At 36.5% G+C, this 18,743-nt stretch overlaps 2 protein-coding genes across 3 annotated transcripts in view; one reads left to right on the plus strand and one right to left on the minus strand.

Moving 5' to 3' along the window:
* Positions 1-9,744, plus strand: part of hpse (heparanase) — a 12,814-nt gene extending 3,070 nt beyond the window's left edge. Inside the window, exons 2-12 of one of the 2 annotated variants that reach the window (XM_017492845.3) lie at positions 362-507; positions 1,059-1,187; positions 2,141-2,314; positions 3,121-3,292; positions 3,847-3,894; positions 4,301-4,394; positions 5,071-5,177; positions 6,570-6,684; positions 7,392-7,519; positions 7,834-7,986; positions 8,697-9,744. In XM_017492845.3, the coding sequence (XP_017348334.1) occupies positions 362-507; positions 1,059-1,187; positions 2,141-2,314; positions 3,121-3,292; positions 3,847-3,894; positions 4,301-4,394; positions 5,071-5,177; positions 6,570-6,684; positions 7,392-7,519; positions 7,834-7,986; positions 8,697-8,853 (1,423 nt within the window). In that variant the 3' untranslated portion in view covers positions 8,854-9,744. The remainder of the gene's footprint in view (positions 1-361; positions 508-1,058; positions 1,188-2,140; positions 2,315-3,120; positions 3,293-3,846; positions 3,895-4,300; positions 4,395-5,070; positions 5,178-6,569; positions 6,685-7,391; positions 7,520-7,833; positions 7,987-8,696) is intronic. The other variant, XM_017492846.3, reaches the window with a different exon arrangement.
* Positions 9,745-10,629: 885 nt separating this feature from the next.
* On the minus strand, positions 10,630-14,160 carry myl5 (myosin light chain 5; the record flags this gene model as incomplete). Its single annotated transcript, NM_001201163.1, is given in 7 exon segments — positions 10,630-10,839; positions 10,942-10,990; positions 11,117-11,195; positions 12,630-12,734; positions 12,844-12,919; positions 13,921-14,028; positions 14,134-14,160. Coding segments are annotated over 7 exon segments (522 nt in total). The 3' UTR covers positions 10,630-10,737.
* Between the last annotated feature and the right edge of the window lie 4,583 nt (positions 14,161-18,743).

Genomic DNA, 18,743 nt, shown 5'->3' on the forward strand with positions numbered 1-18,743 from the left:
GAGATTTTCTTGTGATTAAAATGGAAAAAAAAAAAAATGCATGGCTGCTTAGGGCTTCTGTTATAGTTTTTTTAGTTGTTGTTGTTATTACCATTCACTTTACGGGCAGCAGAAGGTGAGAAAGGTTACTTACAGCTTTAAAGGAAACTTTCATGTTCACACCTGCAAAGTTACTGTTGTAACCAACAACAACAACAAAAAAAAAACAGTTTTACAAATTTCTAAAAGCAAATGACACACTTATCTAACACAAAAGGTATTGTTGCTGTAATGTGTAAGGTTATGAGTCACACTGCATATTTTGTGCTTTATTTGTAACCTATAATAAAAAAAATAAATAACGTGACCGATGTCTCCTCAGGTCTCCGAAACTGAGGACCCTCGCCAAAGCTTTGACTCCTGCATTTCTGCGTTTTGGAGGGACTAAACAGGATTTTATGAAATTTAAACCACACAGTGAATATTTCATAACGAAAGGATACAGTAGAGATTCTCTTCCTCATTCAGGTACTCTTCACATTTTTCTGTACTTTATGGTGTAGGAGCAGCTCGATGGTCATGTGATTTCTTCCGCATGACTTCAACTGGGTTTAATAAGAAACAAAGAAGCAGATTAAAAAAAAAAAAAAAAGTAAGAGTAAAGAGTTTTTAACCAGAAACTATGTAGTTACAGCTTCACATTCACCTTATTCACCAGATCTTGCTCCTTGTGACTTCTTTTTGCTCCTGAAATGAAAAATGAGACTAAATGGTATAAGATTCGCCACTATGGAAGAAATCTAGAAGTAAAAAAAAAAAACACAGGAAGCTTTAGACATGATCATAAAATATAACTGCAGGAAATGGTTCCAGGAATGGGAGAAGCTCAGATGTATAAATGCAATAAATGGAAAATGTGCCTTTCATTTCTGTAAGCTACTCTGATTATGGCCATCTGCCAAATGCCATAAATGATATTAAAGTGATTTTATCTCTCATTAATTAGGTTTAGTTGATTATTTGTGGATAAAATCCTATCTTGCACTTGTCAGATACTCTGTTTGTGATTATTCTTGTAGGACCTGTGTGTAGTAAATTTGAGCTACCACCACTGCTGGAGGATGAGCTGAAGCATGACTGGGCAATGCAGGCATTACTCTTACGCCAGGAGGAAGTGCAGGGAAAGTACAAGCAAGGGACATTTTCTGGTAAGCAGAAAATGTCACTTTCCACATGCTGTCACCATTTTCAGCAATTTGTGCATTTATTTGAATTTTGTCAATAGTACAGCACTGTCATCATTTCTACCCACAAGCTGATTTAACAATGACCCACAATTAGGTTCATTTTAACTAGAGGTCGACCGATGGTGGATTTTACCGTTACTGATAGCTAAGTTGGGCGGTACCTGCCGATAACCGATTAATCAACGGATCATTTTAAAAATTGATACTGAATGAAAACATAACACTCAAAGTAAAACATCGCTGAACTTTATTACAAAAATAAACAGTACTGACCGTACCATCAAAATGTATTGTTCTTTTTAAAATGATATAAATATACAAATATTGATATATAAACTGTTAATCAATCAATTAAAGTAAATAAAAGATATACATGCAAACTGAACCAAAAGGTAACACTCCAAATAACAATAGAGGCATCCACATTAATAAACAAACAAACAAAAAAAAACACTTTGAATAACACAGCAAAATTTGTCAGTGATATATTTTTTTTCACCTCTAGAGGACGCTCTCGTACTGTGTAACCACAGCAGACCCTTCTCAGTCACTCCTGCAATGGATGCAAAATCTATTGGTGTGGATTTTTAATGCTTTGGTGTGGTTATCAGCACCGATGAATTGGGAAAACCGATCAATTAGTCGACCTTTAATTTTAACCCCACAATTGTCCAATAAACCTGGACAAATAGACATCTTTCATCCACAGTACAGACATAGTCAGGGTAGGGGGTGTGGCCTAAAGTTTGATTCGTAGTTGATCTGTGTTTTGATGTTTAATACTGTGGACGTAAAAACCGTATATATATTAGATGTGATGATTTAGCTGGATTCGGCTAAAGGAGAGGAACAGTGTACATTTTCATTTTTGCCTGTTTGTTTAATAACCTTTTTCATTATTCATATTTGTGTAGAATGTGCAGTGGATCTGCTTTACTCATTTGTGAACTGCTCAGGATTGGAGCTGATCTTTGGCTTAAATGCGCTGCTACGAACTCCTGAGAATGTCTGGGACAGTCGGAATGCCGAGCTGCTGCTGAACTACTGTGAGCAGCGGCAATACAGGATGTCCTGGGAGCTGGGCAATGGTGCGGCCCTGTGTTTGTTTTTGCACTGACCTTTGCATCGCTCATGTTTACTTATCTTATAGTGAAGTGTTAGTGACCGTTTAAAGCTGTTAGCAGTATCATGTAAGGAATAAAACATGACAGGGTGGTGTGATGAGGCGGAGTTACTGTTACCACCCCAAACATGATTATTTTAGTATAACAGCATGCCCAGAAATGTTTTATTCCTCTTATACTATAGTGATTTGCCAGTGATTACAATGTCTTATTTATTAAAGAATGACACACAATTTTTATCCGTTTATAGTTACAGTTAATGTTGTGGATAAACTGTGAGACAAGTTAGTTCCTGTTATCACTTAGGCTACAGGAGCTATAAACAGCCGACTTTTTTTCTCTTGAAGTTGAAAAGACAAAAAAAACACACAAAAGAAGCAGTTTGCCATGTTATACGGAAACCACGTAATGTAACTCCTCTGTCCTGAAGTGTCAGAAAACTTAAAGTTACAGCGTTACTTCTTACCATATCAGTGGTGAATATCAGCACATTTTTTAATCCATTTATCTGGAGCTTCCACTAGACAAGTCCCTATGAATGAGTTATTACTATAGAAACAATAACATGTTAGAATGAAGGCATTAATATAAACCTGTGATTTGCTGCTGCACTATTATCAGAGCTGCTGTTGTTGAAAATTAATCAACACCTTCTGACCAAAAACAAATGAGAGAATTCAACATATCTGTGGTGTAATTAACATAAGAAAATCCTCATTTTATTACCAATAAAGGAATAAAACGTGTTACTCTGTGAATTTTGCTTTCAGAACCCAACAGTTACGAGAAAAAGGCGGCGATCAGGGTGAACGGTTCCCAGCTGGGAGAGGATTTCCTCCATCTGCGTAAGATCCTGCAGAAATCAGAACTGTATAGTTCCTCGGGTCTGTACGGACCTGATACGAGTCAGCCGCGAGAACACCGCAAAGACCTCCTCACTGGGTCAGACACCAGCACCTCACTCAGAGCTCAGCTTTTTATGTAGAGTAGCCTTTATAATAAAACATGATTTAATACAAGTAGAATAAAACGAGCCTAGTCCAATCTAACCTTTTTCAAAATTATTTGAATGATAATTGGAAAGTGATTAAAAATGCTGTTTGCTCTCCTGCAACAGTCAGAGCAGAGATGTTTAACAGTGTGGTTAAGCCTGACAGGGTAGAAACTGAGTGTCAATATGTAAAGGGTTTTACTGTAACCACCATGCACTTGAACCCTGCTACTTCTGTTTTACTTACGATGTAGACACTAGAAAAGTTCACTTACACACTTGGTTATTAATTGCTGCACATGACATATTTTTCCATAGAATAGGAAGGAAGTGTGTATGTAAATATACACACACACACACACACACACACACACACACACACGCGCATATATATACGCACACAAGCATTCGGTGTTGGGGAAGTTACTTCAGAACAGTAATAATTACTCATTGCATCGTCTACGATCTGTATGAGTTGAACTGAATGAGTTGTATATTTTTGTAGGTTTTTGGAGAGTGGGGCTGAAGCCATCGATGCATGTACTTGGCACCAGTACGTCTCATGCACACACACACACACACATTTGTCTTTCCTTGTAAGGACCTTCTACTGACATAATTATTAATGCCATGCTGCACCTAAATCTAACCCTAACCTTAACTGCAGTAACCAAAATGATCTTTCTTTAAATAAAACCTGCAGTTGTTTGTTAAAAAAGATTGTTTTGCTTATGGGGACCAGCTAAATGTCCCCACAAGGTCGTTTGGGACATTTGGTCTCCATCCAAAATATAAAAACACACTTGCCTGCTGACTGAGCAAACACCAAGACTGAGGTTTTTCTTGTACAATTTTTTCCATGTGACTTTTTCTGCTGAAACACGCATGTGTACAGACTTGTTCTCTGATTTCAAAACCATGCTAATTTAACTTGCAGGTCTTTTTCCATTTATTGGTAGCTATTATGTCAACGGCAGAGATGCATCTTTGGAGGATTTTCTTGATCCCAAAGTGCTTGATATGCTGGCTGTTAAAACAGACGAGGTCCTCAAGGTAACACTGCTGACTTTATCCTGTTCAATGTCCTACAGCATGCATTTTAATGCGGTTAGTGATTACAAAGCAGCGACTCAGACATAATTCTGGCTGTGAATACAGTTACCGAGCAACCACACCTCACCAATGATCGCAAAGAGCTTATTAAATATAGTTATAGACATGATGCTGAGACGCTCTAAATTGGATTACTAGCTTGTTGCCCCACTGTTCTTTTTAAATAAGCATCAGCTACTGTGGAATAGTGTTCCAGAGGATATTAGGAACAAAGATTCTGTAAATGTTTTAAAATCCTGACTAAATTCCCGTTCAAACCTACAGTTTGTGGCCATTAGTTTATACTTGATGGTTTTAATAATAAGTTATTGTTGTTCTTGTTGTTTTTATTGATTTTGTTATTAATAATGGATTCATGGTAATTATCTCCACTGGGAACCCTCGTTTTGTATCTAATTAAAAAAAAAAAACTTGTATGACATGTTAAGTTTGTCCTTTTTATTTTTTCATAGTGGACAGTTTGTGTTTTGCTTTGCTTTAATCACATACATCCAGATTGCTGTCACTTGGTGTAATCTGTCATTTGATGTAGTCTGAGACAGCATAAACTAGATTAATATCGCATACTATCACTTGGTATCAAATTTTGTAAAGGTGTACATTTGTCTTTCTGCAGCTTGTCCATTTTTTGTCTCCTGGAAAGAAAGTGTGGCTTGGAGAGACTAGTTCAGCATACGGCGGGGGCGCAGTCGGTCTCTCGGACACTTTTGTTGCTGGTTTTCTGTGAGTACATACATGTACGCACTGTAGTGGTTAGCAATTAGGCTAAATTTTCCAGTGAGGAAAATCTGTTAAAAAGTTCATTGAAAGGAATCAATGGCTTTTTAAATTTTTTTTAATTATTATTATTATTTATTTAATTAGGTTCCCAGTATCAGACTACAACCTGAGCTGAAAATTAGGTTTAGTGTAATGTGGTCTCTCAAACAAGATCATCGAAGAATATCATTAAAATATTTATAACACCAAAAATGAGTGAGATTTGTGTCTGTAGCACAGAACATCATTTTTATTAGACGATATCACTGATCTCAGGTCACATTTCTAGTTTACTTTAATGCCGACTAACAGGGTGAGAGTGCATGCTAGCATTAGACACACAATGGCAAAATGGAAGGGAAAAAAAAAAGAAATTAATGACGCTCTTTCAATCTCTTTCAAACTGACTGAGAAATTTCTATTAGTGAGAAATTCCAGGTCTGTATTATGATTAGTTTTCAACAGCATATTTCTTCACATAATAAAATCAAACTTTAAAATGAACATTTTTTAATTATATATATATATATATATATAAATGGAGGGAAGCTATTTTTTCAGCCACCACCTAGTGGTCATTGATAACCTCCAAGAACCACTAATATTAATATTAATATATATATATATATATATATATATATATATATATATATATATATATATATATATATATATATATATATATATATATATATATATAATTTATTTATATATATATATATATATATATATATATATATATATATATATATATATATATATATATAATTTATTTATCTTTTCAAATCCCAGGTGCATTACATAAACTGATTAAATGTTTAAAGAAAGTATGTAGGGTTTAGGCAAAAATGAAAAAAATAAAATGAAATAAAGTCCTATTACTGGATTTACCAGAAATATTCTACAAAACATTAAAAAAAATAAATCTAGTAATATATCTATGTATTACTATGCTATCCACTAGATTTTGGAGCATGACTGTGGGGATTTGTGCTCATTCAGCCACAAGCGCATTAGTGAGGTCAGGTACACTACTGCTGTCAGGGCGAGGAGGCCTGGCACATAGTTAGCATTCCTGTTCAGTGGGGTTGAGGTCAGGTCTCTGTGCAGGCCACTCGAGTTCTTGTACATCAGCATTGGCAAACCACGTCTTCATGGCCCTCGCATTGTGCACAGGCGCACTGTCCTACTGGAACATGTTTGGGCCTCTTTGTTCCACTGAAAGGAAATCTTAATGCTACAGCATACAAAGACAGTTGTGTACAATTGTGTGCTTTCAAATTTATGCCAACAGGTTGGGGAAGACCCACATATTGGTTTGATATGTATGTATGAATGTGTGTTTGTTCTCTATAGGTGGTTGGACAAACTTGGTCTTGCAGCTAAGCTGGGGTTGGACGTGGTCATGAGACAGGTGTTAATAGGCTCTGGGACATACCATCTTGTGGATAATAATCTCGATCCACTTCCGGTATGATACACGCTGCTCAGAATCAAAACATTCATTACCATATATTCTGGACTATAATTCAGTGCTCACGTTAGACTGAAGCATGAGGCTATTTAACAGTGAAACATGATTAGCTTGGGTTTGTACACTCGCTAATGCTAATTTAGCATGACTATTGGATTTTCAGTTTTATTATAGCAACAAGTACTGATAATAATAATAATATTAACCTACCAACAGCTATTGTAATTACTGGAGTAGCAGGCCTACTGTAAATACACTAACAAATGCACAAGTTAGAATTATTCTTATACAGAAGTGATGACCCTTACAGCTTGTTACACATACAGAGTGTAAAAAGTTTGTATACCCTCAGGATAAAATGAAAATGGAAAAAAGATTGAGTCTTGGGGCAAAAATCATTTTCTGGATTGCAGTCTTATTGTAGAATACATCCATATTACATTTTTAAATATTTTGACATGCTGTTGTTTAAAGTTGTTTGAGTTAAATTAGGTAAAGTTGGTAAAATAGTACAGTTTCCATTTCATTCGAAATGGGGGATGAGAACTTTTGCACTCAACTGTACAGTCAGCTCGCTGTATATTTGTGTCAGTTACTAAAGAGCAAAAAAAAAAAATCATATAAATATAAAGTAAAATGTATGAAGTCACAAAGTATGAAATTGGTATCTGGGCTTTAACAGAGTTATTGTTTGTTTACGGCAGGATTATTGGCTGTCGCTTTTGTATAAGAAACTCGTAGGACCTGAAGTGCTGGACGTACAGGTTCTGACAAGTTCAGGAAGGCAGGCGCGACTCTTACGGGCGTATCTTCATTGCACCAACAAAGAAAGGTACCAGATTCTGAACCTCCACTCTGAACGCTCTCTTAAGCTGTAACAGAGATGTCCAACAATTAAAGCATAAACCACGACAGGGTTGTCGAATATTTTCCTATACCAGTATGTTCCCAAGTGTTTTATTCCTTTTATACTGCAGCAATTTGCAAGTGATTACACATTTTTTTATTTATTAACTTTGCAGCTGCACTATTGTCAGAGTTCCTGTTATAGAACATTCATCAACACCATCTAATCAATACAAAGTTCAACATGTTGTGGTATGAAAAAAAAAAGAATTAAAAGAAGGAAGGTTCTTTTCTCCTCAGTTCTAGTTACAGAAAAGGTGCGGCCACGTTGTTCGCCCTAAACCTGAGCAAGAAGCAAGTGGTGATCAAGCTGCCGGCGCTCGTCTCCAACAGCACTGTCGAAGTGTTTGTGCTTCAGTCGGCTGAACCAGGGGAGAACGGGCTCCGTTCCAGGTGATGTTCCCTGTATCAGAGTATTTCTCAATACATGTATAAACTAAGCTTAATTCCAATACCCAAAAGCTTGGTGATCCAGCAACAAGGAAAAATAAAGAGACTCTAGTATAAGACACATCGATACCTTTTAAGCCTTTAAAGCTAAATCTAAATTATGTCAAGAAATAGGCACTGTTTGTACCAAGTGAGCAAATATCCTAACACTGCAGTGCTTAATATGTACATTTGTTTATCATTCTTGATGCATCTCTTTTGGATTTTTAAATGTGAGTGTGAACTCACATTTACGGCCACAGGAAGTAAGGGATTTCCTTTAACTGCAACTGCTAACATACTACTAAGTAATTTTCATTAGTTGTTTTCTATACAGAAAATTCTGAATTCAGTATTCAGACTATGGTATAAATCAACACACAATCTCTGAAAAATGATTTGACTATCATTGGGTGTGATGTCATAGCACATGCCGTATGTATGCTGCTTAAAATTCCAGCATTTGCTTTAATGCAAAGCACCTTCCCTCATCACCGCATTTACACACATCTTCGATGTGGATTGAAATGCTGCTGCAAATGGAAGTGTATCTGTTGTGTGCGATTGCGTCTTACAGGTTAGGATAAAAATGCTACAGAAACATGCAAGGGTTGAGTTTGCGTTCAGCGTGTTTGGTTCTTGATCTGTTTGGATTAAACCGTTTGAATTCGCAGGTCTGTCAGGCTGAACGGTGATGTGTTGAAGATGGTGGATGAGAGGACTCTGCCTCCTCTTCAGGGAGTTGAACTTCCACCTGGAGAGCATCTCAAGCTTCCTGCACTGTCCTTTGCCTTCTACGTGCTCAAACGAGCCGCTGCTTCCGTGTGCTGAAGGGCTCGGAGTAATGATTTTATCCTGAATATTTTTTATGAGAGAACTTTGAGTACAAGTATTGCACGTGGAACATTTATTTATTATAAGACTTTAGGGGTCACGTTTGTTTACATGTTACGTTTGAATTATCAGACACTCACGGGCATCATGCAGGTTCAGGTCAAGATTACATCAGGATGAGGAAACTCAAATCTCCTGGGATTTTCACACACAATAGACTTTACTCAGACTGGCGGCAAAAAACAACAACAAGACAATCTCATTTATGAGATGAGAGAGGCTAGAGGAGAAATCCAGCCTGTTTCAAGCTGACAGGAAGGCTACTCTGACTGAAATAACCACTCTATGGAATTGTGGTGAGCAGAACAGCATCTCACATAACACTTCAAACCTTGAGGTGGATGTGCTACAACAGCAGAAGACCACATCGGGGTCCACTCCTCTAAGCTAACAACAAGAATCTGAGTCTGAAGTGGGCACAGGCTCTATAAACCTGGACAGATTGGAAAAAAAACCATGCGATGTTATAACTTAAAGTTAATGTCTTCAAATTCTCCACACCATTACACCACCAGCAGCAGCCTGACGTGTTGACACAAGGCAGGTTGAGCTCATGGAGTCAATCTTCAACTATCCAGTTTCTGTGTTCCGTGTTTACTGGGGAAGGGTTGGGAAGTTTAAAAGAATTATATTTTTTAATACCAGTACAAGTGAAGTGCTGCTCTTGTGCAAGTCCTTCTCTTGTATTAATGACCTTTAATGTCAAAACCAAACCATATGGAATGCTATTTGCACTTAAATAAAACACATAAAAAGAACAAAAATAAATAACTAAGCAAGTATATTTAGAATAGTCAATACATTGATTATTATTATTATTATTATTATTATAAATAATTATATAGTGTGTTAGAGAGCATACCTAAACAAACAGCATCAAGGGAGAATCAAATGGTACAAGGCTCTGTAAAAGTGTCAATTATGGTTTGGTTTAAAAAAAAAAAAAAAAAAAGCCAAACTAGGAGCGGCCTGTTACTATTAAATCCATTATTTAAAATGGCACAAAAGAAGAGGCTGTCCACCAAAAGTCTGTGACCGAGTAAAGAGGGGATTAGTCAAGAAGCAACAAAGAGGACATGGGTAATGCTCAGTGTGATGCTACCAGCACCATGCTTCACTGTGGTGATGTTCTCAGTGCAATAGGCAAAGTTGGTTTTGTAGCAAACATGCTTTGTGCTAAGGCCAGGAAGTTCAATTTTGGTCTTATCAGACCAGACAACATTTTTTCCACATTTACCAAAGTGTTCAGCTTTTTTTTTTTTTTTTTTTTTTAAGTTACTAACTGTCAAATAAGTTGTAGTCAGTTATTGTCAGATAATTTTGACAACTTTATTCATGACATAAAATCCCAATAAATTCCATTTCAGTTCGCTGTTGTAACACTGCAAAGTGTGGAAAATTTCAAGGGGGTGAATATTTACCCAAAGTACTCTATTTTGAAAAATGAAGCGGTAGAAAATCCTCTAGGTTTTGTACTTTATAATGTGGTTGTAAAAAAGTCAAAAGGAATTTCAGGTCGTAAACAAAATTCATTTCGGTCATCCAGAAAAACACAACATCCAATGTACTATTTTTCTTTTTAAGTGGATCTTTTTAAAGAGGTAAACAATATTCAATAACCTCAATTGTATGCATGTGTTTTGCTTTTAAGCATCCTGAGTTCCAGTTTTGGTGAATCAGATGTGAACTAGTAATGCTCCTTGTTCAGTCATGTTCATGAGCATTTTTTATTATTTTAGAACAGATGATCACAGCTGACTTTTATGAGCAGATATTACACAGAGTAAACAGCAGCAGAAATAACATCTGGATGTTGCTTCTTCACTCCTCCTGCTGCTCTCCGTGTGTAATGATGTAACAGAGCGATTTGTAATCCAGGTTTCCCGCTGTGTCGATGTTGGAGGACTGGAACATCTGAAGCACCTTTCATTAAAGCACAGCATAAGCTGTGTGTGCGTAGACATGACCCCAAGGCATGAATGTATTATAAATACAGTATTACAGATGATCAGCATGTCGTCTTACCTCCTCTGCACTGAACTTGTCTGCTTGGGTCGTGAGCATATGTCTTAATCTGGAAAAGTAGGATAACAGTGAAATTCTAGATTGTGATTTATTTATTTATTTATTTATGTCACAATCACTGTCGAATGCTTGATTCTTAATTTTCTATAATAGCAGTTCTGTGATGTTAACTTACTCAGCTGTGTGTATGTATCCCTTGGCTTCAGGATCAAACATCTTAAAAGCATTAAGTATGGTGTCTTCAGGGTCAGTACCTATATTCAAAGACACACTTTTAATGGAACTCTTTGTATCCATGCTTTTAATGGAACTTTTTTTATTATTCAAAATTCTTGGACAGTAACTTTTTTTTTTCCATTCAATTTGTTACGACTCCGCCTCCTAGGCCAAAGTCCTACCTACCAAAGTTTTAAGGCAGAACTGTAATGGAAAGCAGGAAGTGATGTGGATGATAATGATATTTAATTTAGAATATTTAGCATGTTTACAGAAATATGAGCTATACGTCCATTACTTGTTAGTTGCATTAGCAGTGTTGGGTTCAAGATCAAGACCGTGGCCAATGGAGTCAGAGTCAAGACCGAGTATGACGGGGGGCAAGACCAAGACGAGACCAACACCACACATGTTCGAATCCATGTTAAGATCAAGACCAGACAATCAGATGTGTTCATTTGCTGGTTGTGGTCCTAGCCTGACTTGATATTTCTCTTGAATTAACTAAAATAACCCATTTCCTTTGGTGTTATTGTTTTATGCAGATAAGTACCCAGGGAACACATAGGACATGCTAAGCGTAGCCCATTCTTCTAGCAAGTGCTGCAGTGTAATCCTATTTTATATTATTGGATTGGGAGTTAGGGAGCATGAATGAGCTAAACGTTTGCTAATTATACAAAAGATTCTTCTTCTTCTTATTTTTTTTTTAAACAAATGTAAAAGCACATGTAAAGATTTACAAATCAAAGCACATTTCCTTGAATTTCAGCACACAGCAGTTAGATCAAATGCATTAAAAACTAGTATTTGTTTTCGATCATACAACTTTCCAAGACTAAGTACAGCTGTGCATTACACATACTGGTGAGATATTATTTTGAGCATAAGATGATGAAGTATTTTGAGAGATAGTCATCTGCAATTTATATGCACTGCATGCAGAGATAGACGTTAACATTTGGTGCTATAAAGGGAACGTTACAAAGTACATGTTCATGAAAATGATGTTTTGGTCTTGGGTGTTGTTGGAAAAATATTTCGAGTTTTCTTAGGTCAAGCTTGAGACAAGACTGAGTACAATTTCACCCATGTTAATGACAAGACCGAGACTGGTCTCGAGTACCACAACACTATGCATTCATATTCTAGCTTTGCGTGAATAAAGATACTCCCAAAAATACCTTGGCTAAACAACTACAGATAAGGAAAAATTCTGACTATCTGACTGTTCTTTTAATGATCCTGAGTCCTGACAAATCTACATAACTTTGTGTTAACAAAAATCAAGTAGTGCATTTTTTAGATTGGATAACTGAATAATCTTTTAATAATAAAACCTAGTATTAGATTGGTACAAGCCTAGCATGTAATATAAACCGAGATCATGTTCTTGCTGTGTTTTATATTAGCGTATATGCAGTATATATAGTATCTTTTACTTCATTATTGTCATATTAGTTATTACTCACCATGCAGTTTTTCTCCAAACAGATTAAGAAACATTGTGAAATTGATTGGACCAGTGGCTTCCTTAAGCATGTCTTCCAGTTCCTTGTCTTTGACATTCAGTTTACCTGTGGATGAAAAAGCACATCTAAATTAAACATGAACATCAATTTAATACATATAAATTATTTTAAATGCTCAATTTATTACGAAAAAAAAAAACCCTCAAAAACTAACCAAGAGATGCATATGTGTCTTTAAGGTCCTCCTTGTCAATGAAACCGTCTCTGTTTTGATCAATAAGTGTGAAAGCCTGCACCAAAGACAAAGAGTCGTCGCTATTAGTCAGTTTGATTAAATTCTAAAACTTCCTTATTTAATGAACCACTGATCCAATACTCAGACTCTGAATCAAATTGATATTGGCCTGAAACGCTGGTCAAGATCAGTATATAGTTTCTTAAATATGATGCTCATTCCAAAATTCAGCAATAATCATTGTGTTTTGATGCTTTTGGGAAATCTGGCCCAGATCAGTTTTGATACATTGATGTAGACATGTTTTTATTTATACAACACACATTCACAAACACACTTACTTTTAAATCACTATTAAAGTGAACAAAATTCAGTATCGGATCAGCACTAAGTACTGGATTGCACTGAAATCTTTAAATCACTTGAGTCTATTAAGTTAAATGCTTCACTCTGATTTGTTTATCCAGCCATTTACTTGCACAAATGTGCAGTCTGACTCTCCATCCCTCTTAAGCCTGTTTTACATTGTGTGATTCCAGCTGTCTTTTAAGTTTGTCACAATGTACAATTACTCAACAAAATCATGGCCGAATTCTATGGAATGTGCAATAAAATGTGCTCTCCGTGTCAGGTCATACGATGAAGATCCTCTAATGATAGACTTGTTTTTTTTTTTTTTTAAAGAAAATGACTTCATCAATTGGTGCGATCGGTGATTGTGCATTAAAGGGGTTTGCATTAAAAGGAAAACGCCTTGGTATAATAGAAGCAATGTTGTGCCTTAAGAAAAACAACAAATTTCTTTACATTTATTTCCCCATGTTTCATTCACAATTTGTCTGTTAATAGTGTATTTGTAGCTGCCCCATGAGTTTCGTGACATCCTATGCCATCCTCCTCTTGGTGGCTATTAGATGAGCATTGTAACAGAGCTTAGATGTTAATTAAAAATTTTTTGATACTGTCAGAATTTTGTCATTGGCTAACTGTGGTTGCAATGGCTCCAAATGAAGTGAATGAGTGTTTTCTGCGGTGCTAATGGAAGTGAATTAATACCTCTTTAAATTCCTGGATCTGAGTCTGCTCGAACATGGAGAACACGTTGGAAGAGGCCCTTTGAGCACGTTTTGCACCTCCTTCCTTCTTCTTGGTCTTCCTGCTCGCCTGAAACGTAGAGTGAAATATTCAAAAATAAACCATTTTTATTGATTCTCCATGCCTAGACATGTCAATTTAAAATCTACAAATAATTCACAGAACCCATTTTACCATCTTCCTCCCAAACTGATGCTGCGCTCTAAAAAGACTGTGTCAAATCATAGTGGAAAATCTGAGCTTAAATACAGCAGCTGTTGGTGAGAGGGCGAGGTGAAGAATGTCTCATTGGGGACGGAAATGGTCCAGCAGGACCAGCACTCAGGCCAAAGGTCCATACTTGGACATGTTGTTAGACGAGGTCCGAGTCCTCCAGAGGATAAATTAGATAATAAAGAGAAGCATTCTAAAGTCCTTATATTCAATCTGACTATATGTTGCACCCCTTACAGAAAAATCACATACAGTTGAGGTAATATGCTTACATACGCCTTGCAGAATCTGCAAAATGTTAATAATTTAAATTAAAAAAAAAATTAGTGATCATACATTTTTATGATCCCTCATATTTTTTTAATGATTAATATTTTGCAGATTCTGCAAGGTGTATGTAAATTTATGACCTCAGGTGTACATTTTCATCACATACACATACACAATCACATTTGTGGAAATAAATAATTTTTTAAAAATCACATGTGAGAGTAAATGAATAATGTGTAAAGGAAAAAAAAAAGGAATCATATGAAAATGAATGAATAAAAGAATGATGTCATGTTGTCAATTGTAAACTCCTTTGTCAGGCTTTCCTGTGTCAGAGAACTTAATGTCACAGCTTTACCTTAGACTGTTACAGAACGCTGACTCTGTAGACTTCTTCCATGAATTGTAAATAAACGTCTCCTTACAGAAAGCATCATCATATTAATGAATAAATTATAATAAATAAATGACTGTATATGCTATAATAACAACTCTTTATATAAACTTACCTTCAAACATTCATTCATAATCGTGCCATCTGTTCTGTATATATCAAGTGAGCATAGTGCAAACATTAACACTGTCTATAATTAACATCCAAAATGCGAATCTCACCCCAGAGGTTTGCTTTTTTAGGCCATGGATTATAAAGCACCATCTGAAGAAGGCAACTGTAAGTAAACGCTAAGACCCGAGAGACTGAACAAAGTCATGACTTCATAACCAGGGGTAAACATGCCTTCAGTAATTATACTTAAGTATCACATACAGTAGCTTTCTCATTTTTAATCGTAATATTTTCATTTTTAATTGATTACTTTTAAATGTATAATTTATTATTTTCCCAGACACTATTACAATCACATATATTTCTGTGCATTTCAACCGAATACTTTTTATGATCTATTATTAAAACATCCAGACAAATCCTTTCCGATTTATATACAATCCAACTGCATAAGGACTGCCTCTGTACAATCTTGCAATAAAATATTAAATCCAGAAGCCTAAAGTTCCAGCCAACCATCCAGGGTACAACCTGGACCGGGTGCCAATCCATCACAAGGCACAGTCACACACCCATTCATACACTTCAGACACTTTGGACATGCCAAACAGCCTACTGTGCATGTCTTTGTACCAGGGGAGGAAACCAGAGTACCTGGAGGAAACCCCTGCAGCACGGGGAGAACATGCAAATTTCACACACTCCTGGAGGAGGATAAATTAAGTGAGAACATCATTAAATGTATTTATAAACAAATAATAAGGAAGTGTAGATGTGTAGTTAAAAAAGAATAAAAAAAACACTAACTCAACAACAGGGCAGCATTTCTGTGTGTGTTTTATGTTTTAGAGAATCCCTATTATATGTGTGTGTACACACACACGCTGCTGAACATAGAACACTGCAAACAGTTTATAACAAAGCAGTGACAAATTCTTCTAAATAGAGAAAGCTAGAAGTTATACCTATTTTCCACCAGGTGGCAGTGTTTCACAATTTTATATGCTGACTTATAAACGGTCTAAATATCGTCCATCTTCTATACCGCCTATCTGTCAGGGTCACGGGGAACCTGTCCTACAATCACACACATTCATACACTACGGACACTTTGGATATGTCAATCAGCCTATCATTCGACTGGGGAGGAAACCCCACAGCATGGGAAGAACATGCAAACTCCACGCACGTAATAAAATAGCTGAAAATAGTGCTGCAGCAAATAAGCTTGCTGATGTAGATTTTTATCATAATTATTATTATTTTATCACTCCCTTGGTTAACCCACAACTTTTACATTTATATTTGGCCTTTAAATTTCTTTCTTTTTTATTTAAAATTTTTTTAACAAAAGTTTTAAATAATGGTAATCCTATACACATATCATGTAATCATAAATGCATTTAGAACATTCTACATACATGCGTACATCTTGGCCCACCTTATAATGTCTGGTTAATTCTATAAGTAGTTATATTTACAAACAGAGTGCATGGTGGCTTAGTGGTTAGCATGTTCTCCTCACACCTCCAGGGTCTGGGGTTTGAGTCCCGCTGGGGCCATGTGTGTGTGGAGTTTGCATGTTTTCCCTGTGCTGTGGGGGTTTCCTCTAGGTACTCTGGTTTCCTCCCCCAGTCCAAAGACATACATGGTAGGCTGATTGCTGTGTCTAAAGTGTCTGTTGTGTATGTGATTGTCCCTGTGATGGACTGGCACCCTGTCCAGGGTATACCCTGCCTAGTGCCTGATGCTCCCTGGGATAGGCTCCAGGTTCCCTGTGATCCTGAAAAAAGGGTTAAGTGGTTGAAGATGGATATTTACAAACATAACACTTTATAAAGCAAAGTATTTAGCAAAAACATTTTCACATTCAAAATATCTTGAATTCTTCTTCTGGTGCTGCTTCTTACTTTAAGATAATTTGCTAAATTCATGATTTATTAAGTCTGACATCTAAAAATATCATTTGAATAATCTGATATCAGAGGCTGTGATTTCTGTTTACTATTACAATTCTGTGATAGGAGTTTTCACTCAGCTGAGACTGAAGGGCTTGTTGTGTGTCATGCAGACAAGGACTGGCTTGTTTGTGTTAAGGCTGTGCCAGCTTCACATCTTCTCAGTCTCATGGGAAAGAGCTTGTGGCCTGCTGGTTAAGCTACACAAACACATACTCTGAACAGGCTGCTCAGGGCAACACGGCTCTGCTCCATCTCTTGGCTTCATTAACAGGCGCCATGTGGCTGCAAACTTTTCATACACTCATCCTCAGTCCTGCAGTGTCAGATTTATGGAGAATGTCTATTTATGGAGAAAAATATGAACGTATTATTTACAGGAAAGCAATTAAGCCTAGATTTGATCCTCTTGAGATGTACCCCACAATGTTACTTTAATACATGCAGGACATATTTCAGGACTTCACTTCTCTTTATTACAATGTGGCTTTGTTGGTCAAGTCCCTGTGAATGAGTTACTGTAGAAATAACAGCATATTAGAACAAGTGTATTGATATATACCTGTGATCTCAGCTGCACTACTGTCGGAGCTGATGTTACAGAAAATTAATCAACAACTTCTGACCAATCAGAAGAATTCAACAAAGAATTCAACAGGTGTGGTATAAATAAAGTATGGCTAATTGAGTTGGCATATACAGTTGAGTGACAAAAAAGTTAGCATCCCTTATTATTTTGTAGGATTAATGAAAGAGAGAGAAAGAGAGAGAGATATTCCAAAAGAAGCTTGAGGATATGAACTGAAGTTGAAGGCAGTTAACCTATATGAGGAAAAACTTTGCATACCAAAATTATTAGGAAACTATTATATCACATTCAGAAAGGGGTGTGAATTTTATTTATCATTATTTGAGGTTTTAATATAAACTCAGCAAAAAAAAGGAAACGACCCTTTTTCAGGAGACTGTATTTTAAAGATAATTTTGTAAAATCCAAATAAGCTTTGACGATGTTTTTCATGCTTGTTCAGTGAACCATAAACAATTATTGCACATGCATCTGTAGAACAGTCATTAAGACACTAACAGTTTACAGGCACTAGGCGATTAAGGTCACAGTTACAATAACTTAAGACACTAAAGAGACCTTTCTACTGACTCTGAAAAACACCAGAAGAAAGATGCCTAAGGTTCCTGCTCACCTGCGTGAACATGCCATAGACCTGCTGCAGGGAGGAATGAGGACTGCAGATGTGTCCAGAGCAATAAACTGCAATGTCTGTAATGTAAGACACCTAAGATGGTGCTACAGGGAGACAGGAAGGACAGCTGATCGTCCTTACAGTGGAAAATTACATGTAAATGTGTGTGTGTGTGTGTGTGTGTGCGTGTGTGTGTGTGTGTGTGTGTGTCCCAGACATGATCGAGAACTTGCAAACACCTTGTTGGAAGAGTGGAGTAACATCTCACAGCAAGAACTGACTAATGTTGTGCAGTCCATGAGGATGAGATGCAGTGTAGTACTTAAAGCCGATACTGTTCCTTTTAATATTGACCCCCACTTTGTTCAGGGACTCATTATTCCATTTCAAATGTCTGTGAAACTTGTTCAGTCTATGTCTCAGTTGTTGAATATTTTTATGCTAATACAAATATTTACACATGTCAAGAAATTTGCTGGAAATAAAAGCAGTTCAATGCGAGTATATTAAAATTCTATATTTGGAGTTTTTTTTGTGATAGAAAGTCGGTGGGGATAATGTGCACCGTGTTGGCCGGTTATTAATAGCGCAGTTGTGGGTGTGTCGAAACCAGTTACGCAGCCCCGCCCCCTT

The sequence above is a fragment of the Ictalurus punctatus genome, chromosome 18 (assembly GCF_001660625.3).
Source record: "Ictalurus punctatus breed USDA103 chromosome 18, Coco_2.0, whole genome shotgun sequence".
Lineage (NCBI taxonomy): Eukaryota > Metazoa > Chordata > Actinopteri > Siluriformes > Ictaluridae > Ictalurus > Ictalurus punctatus.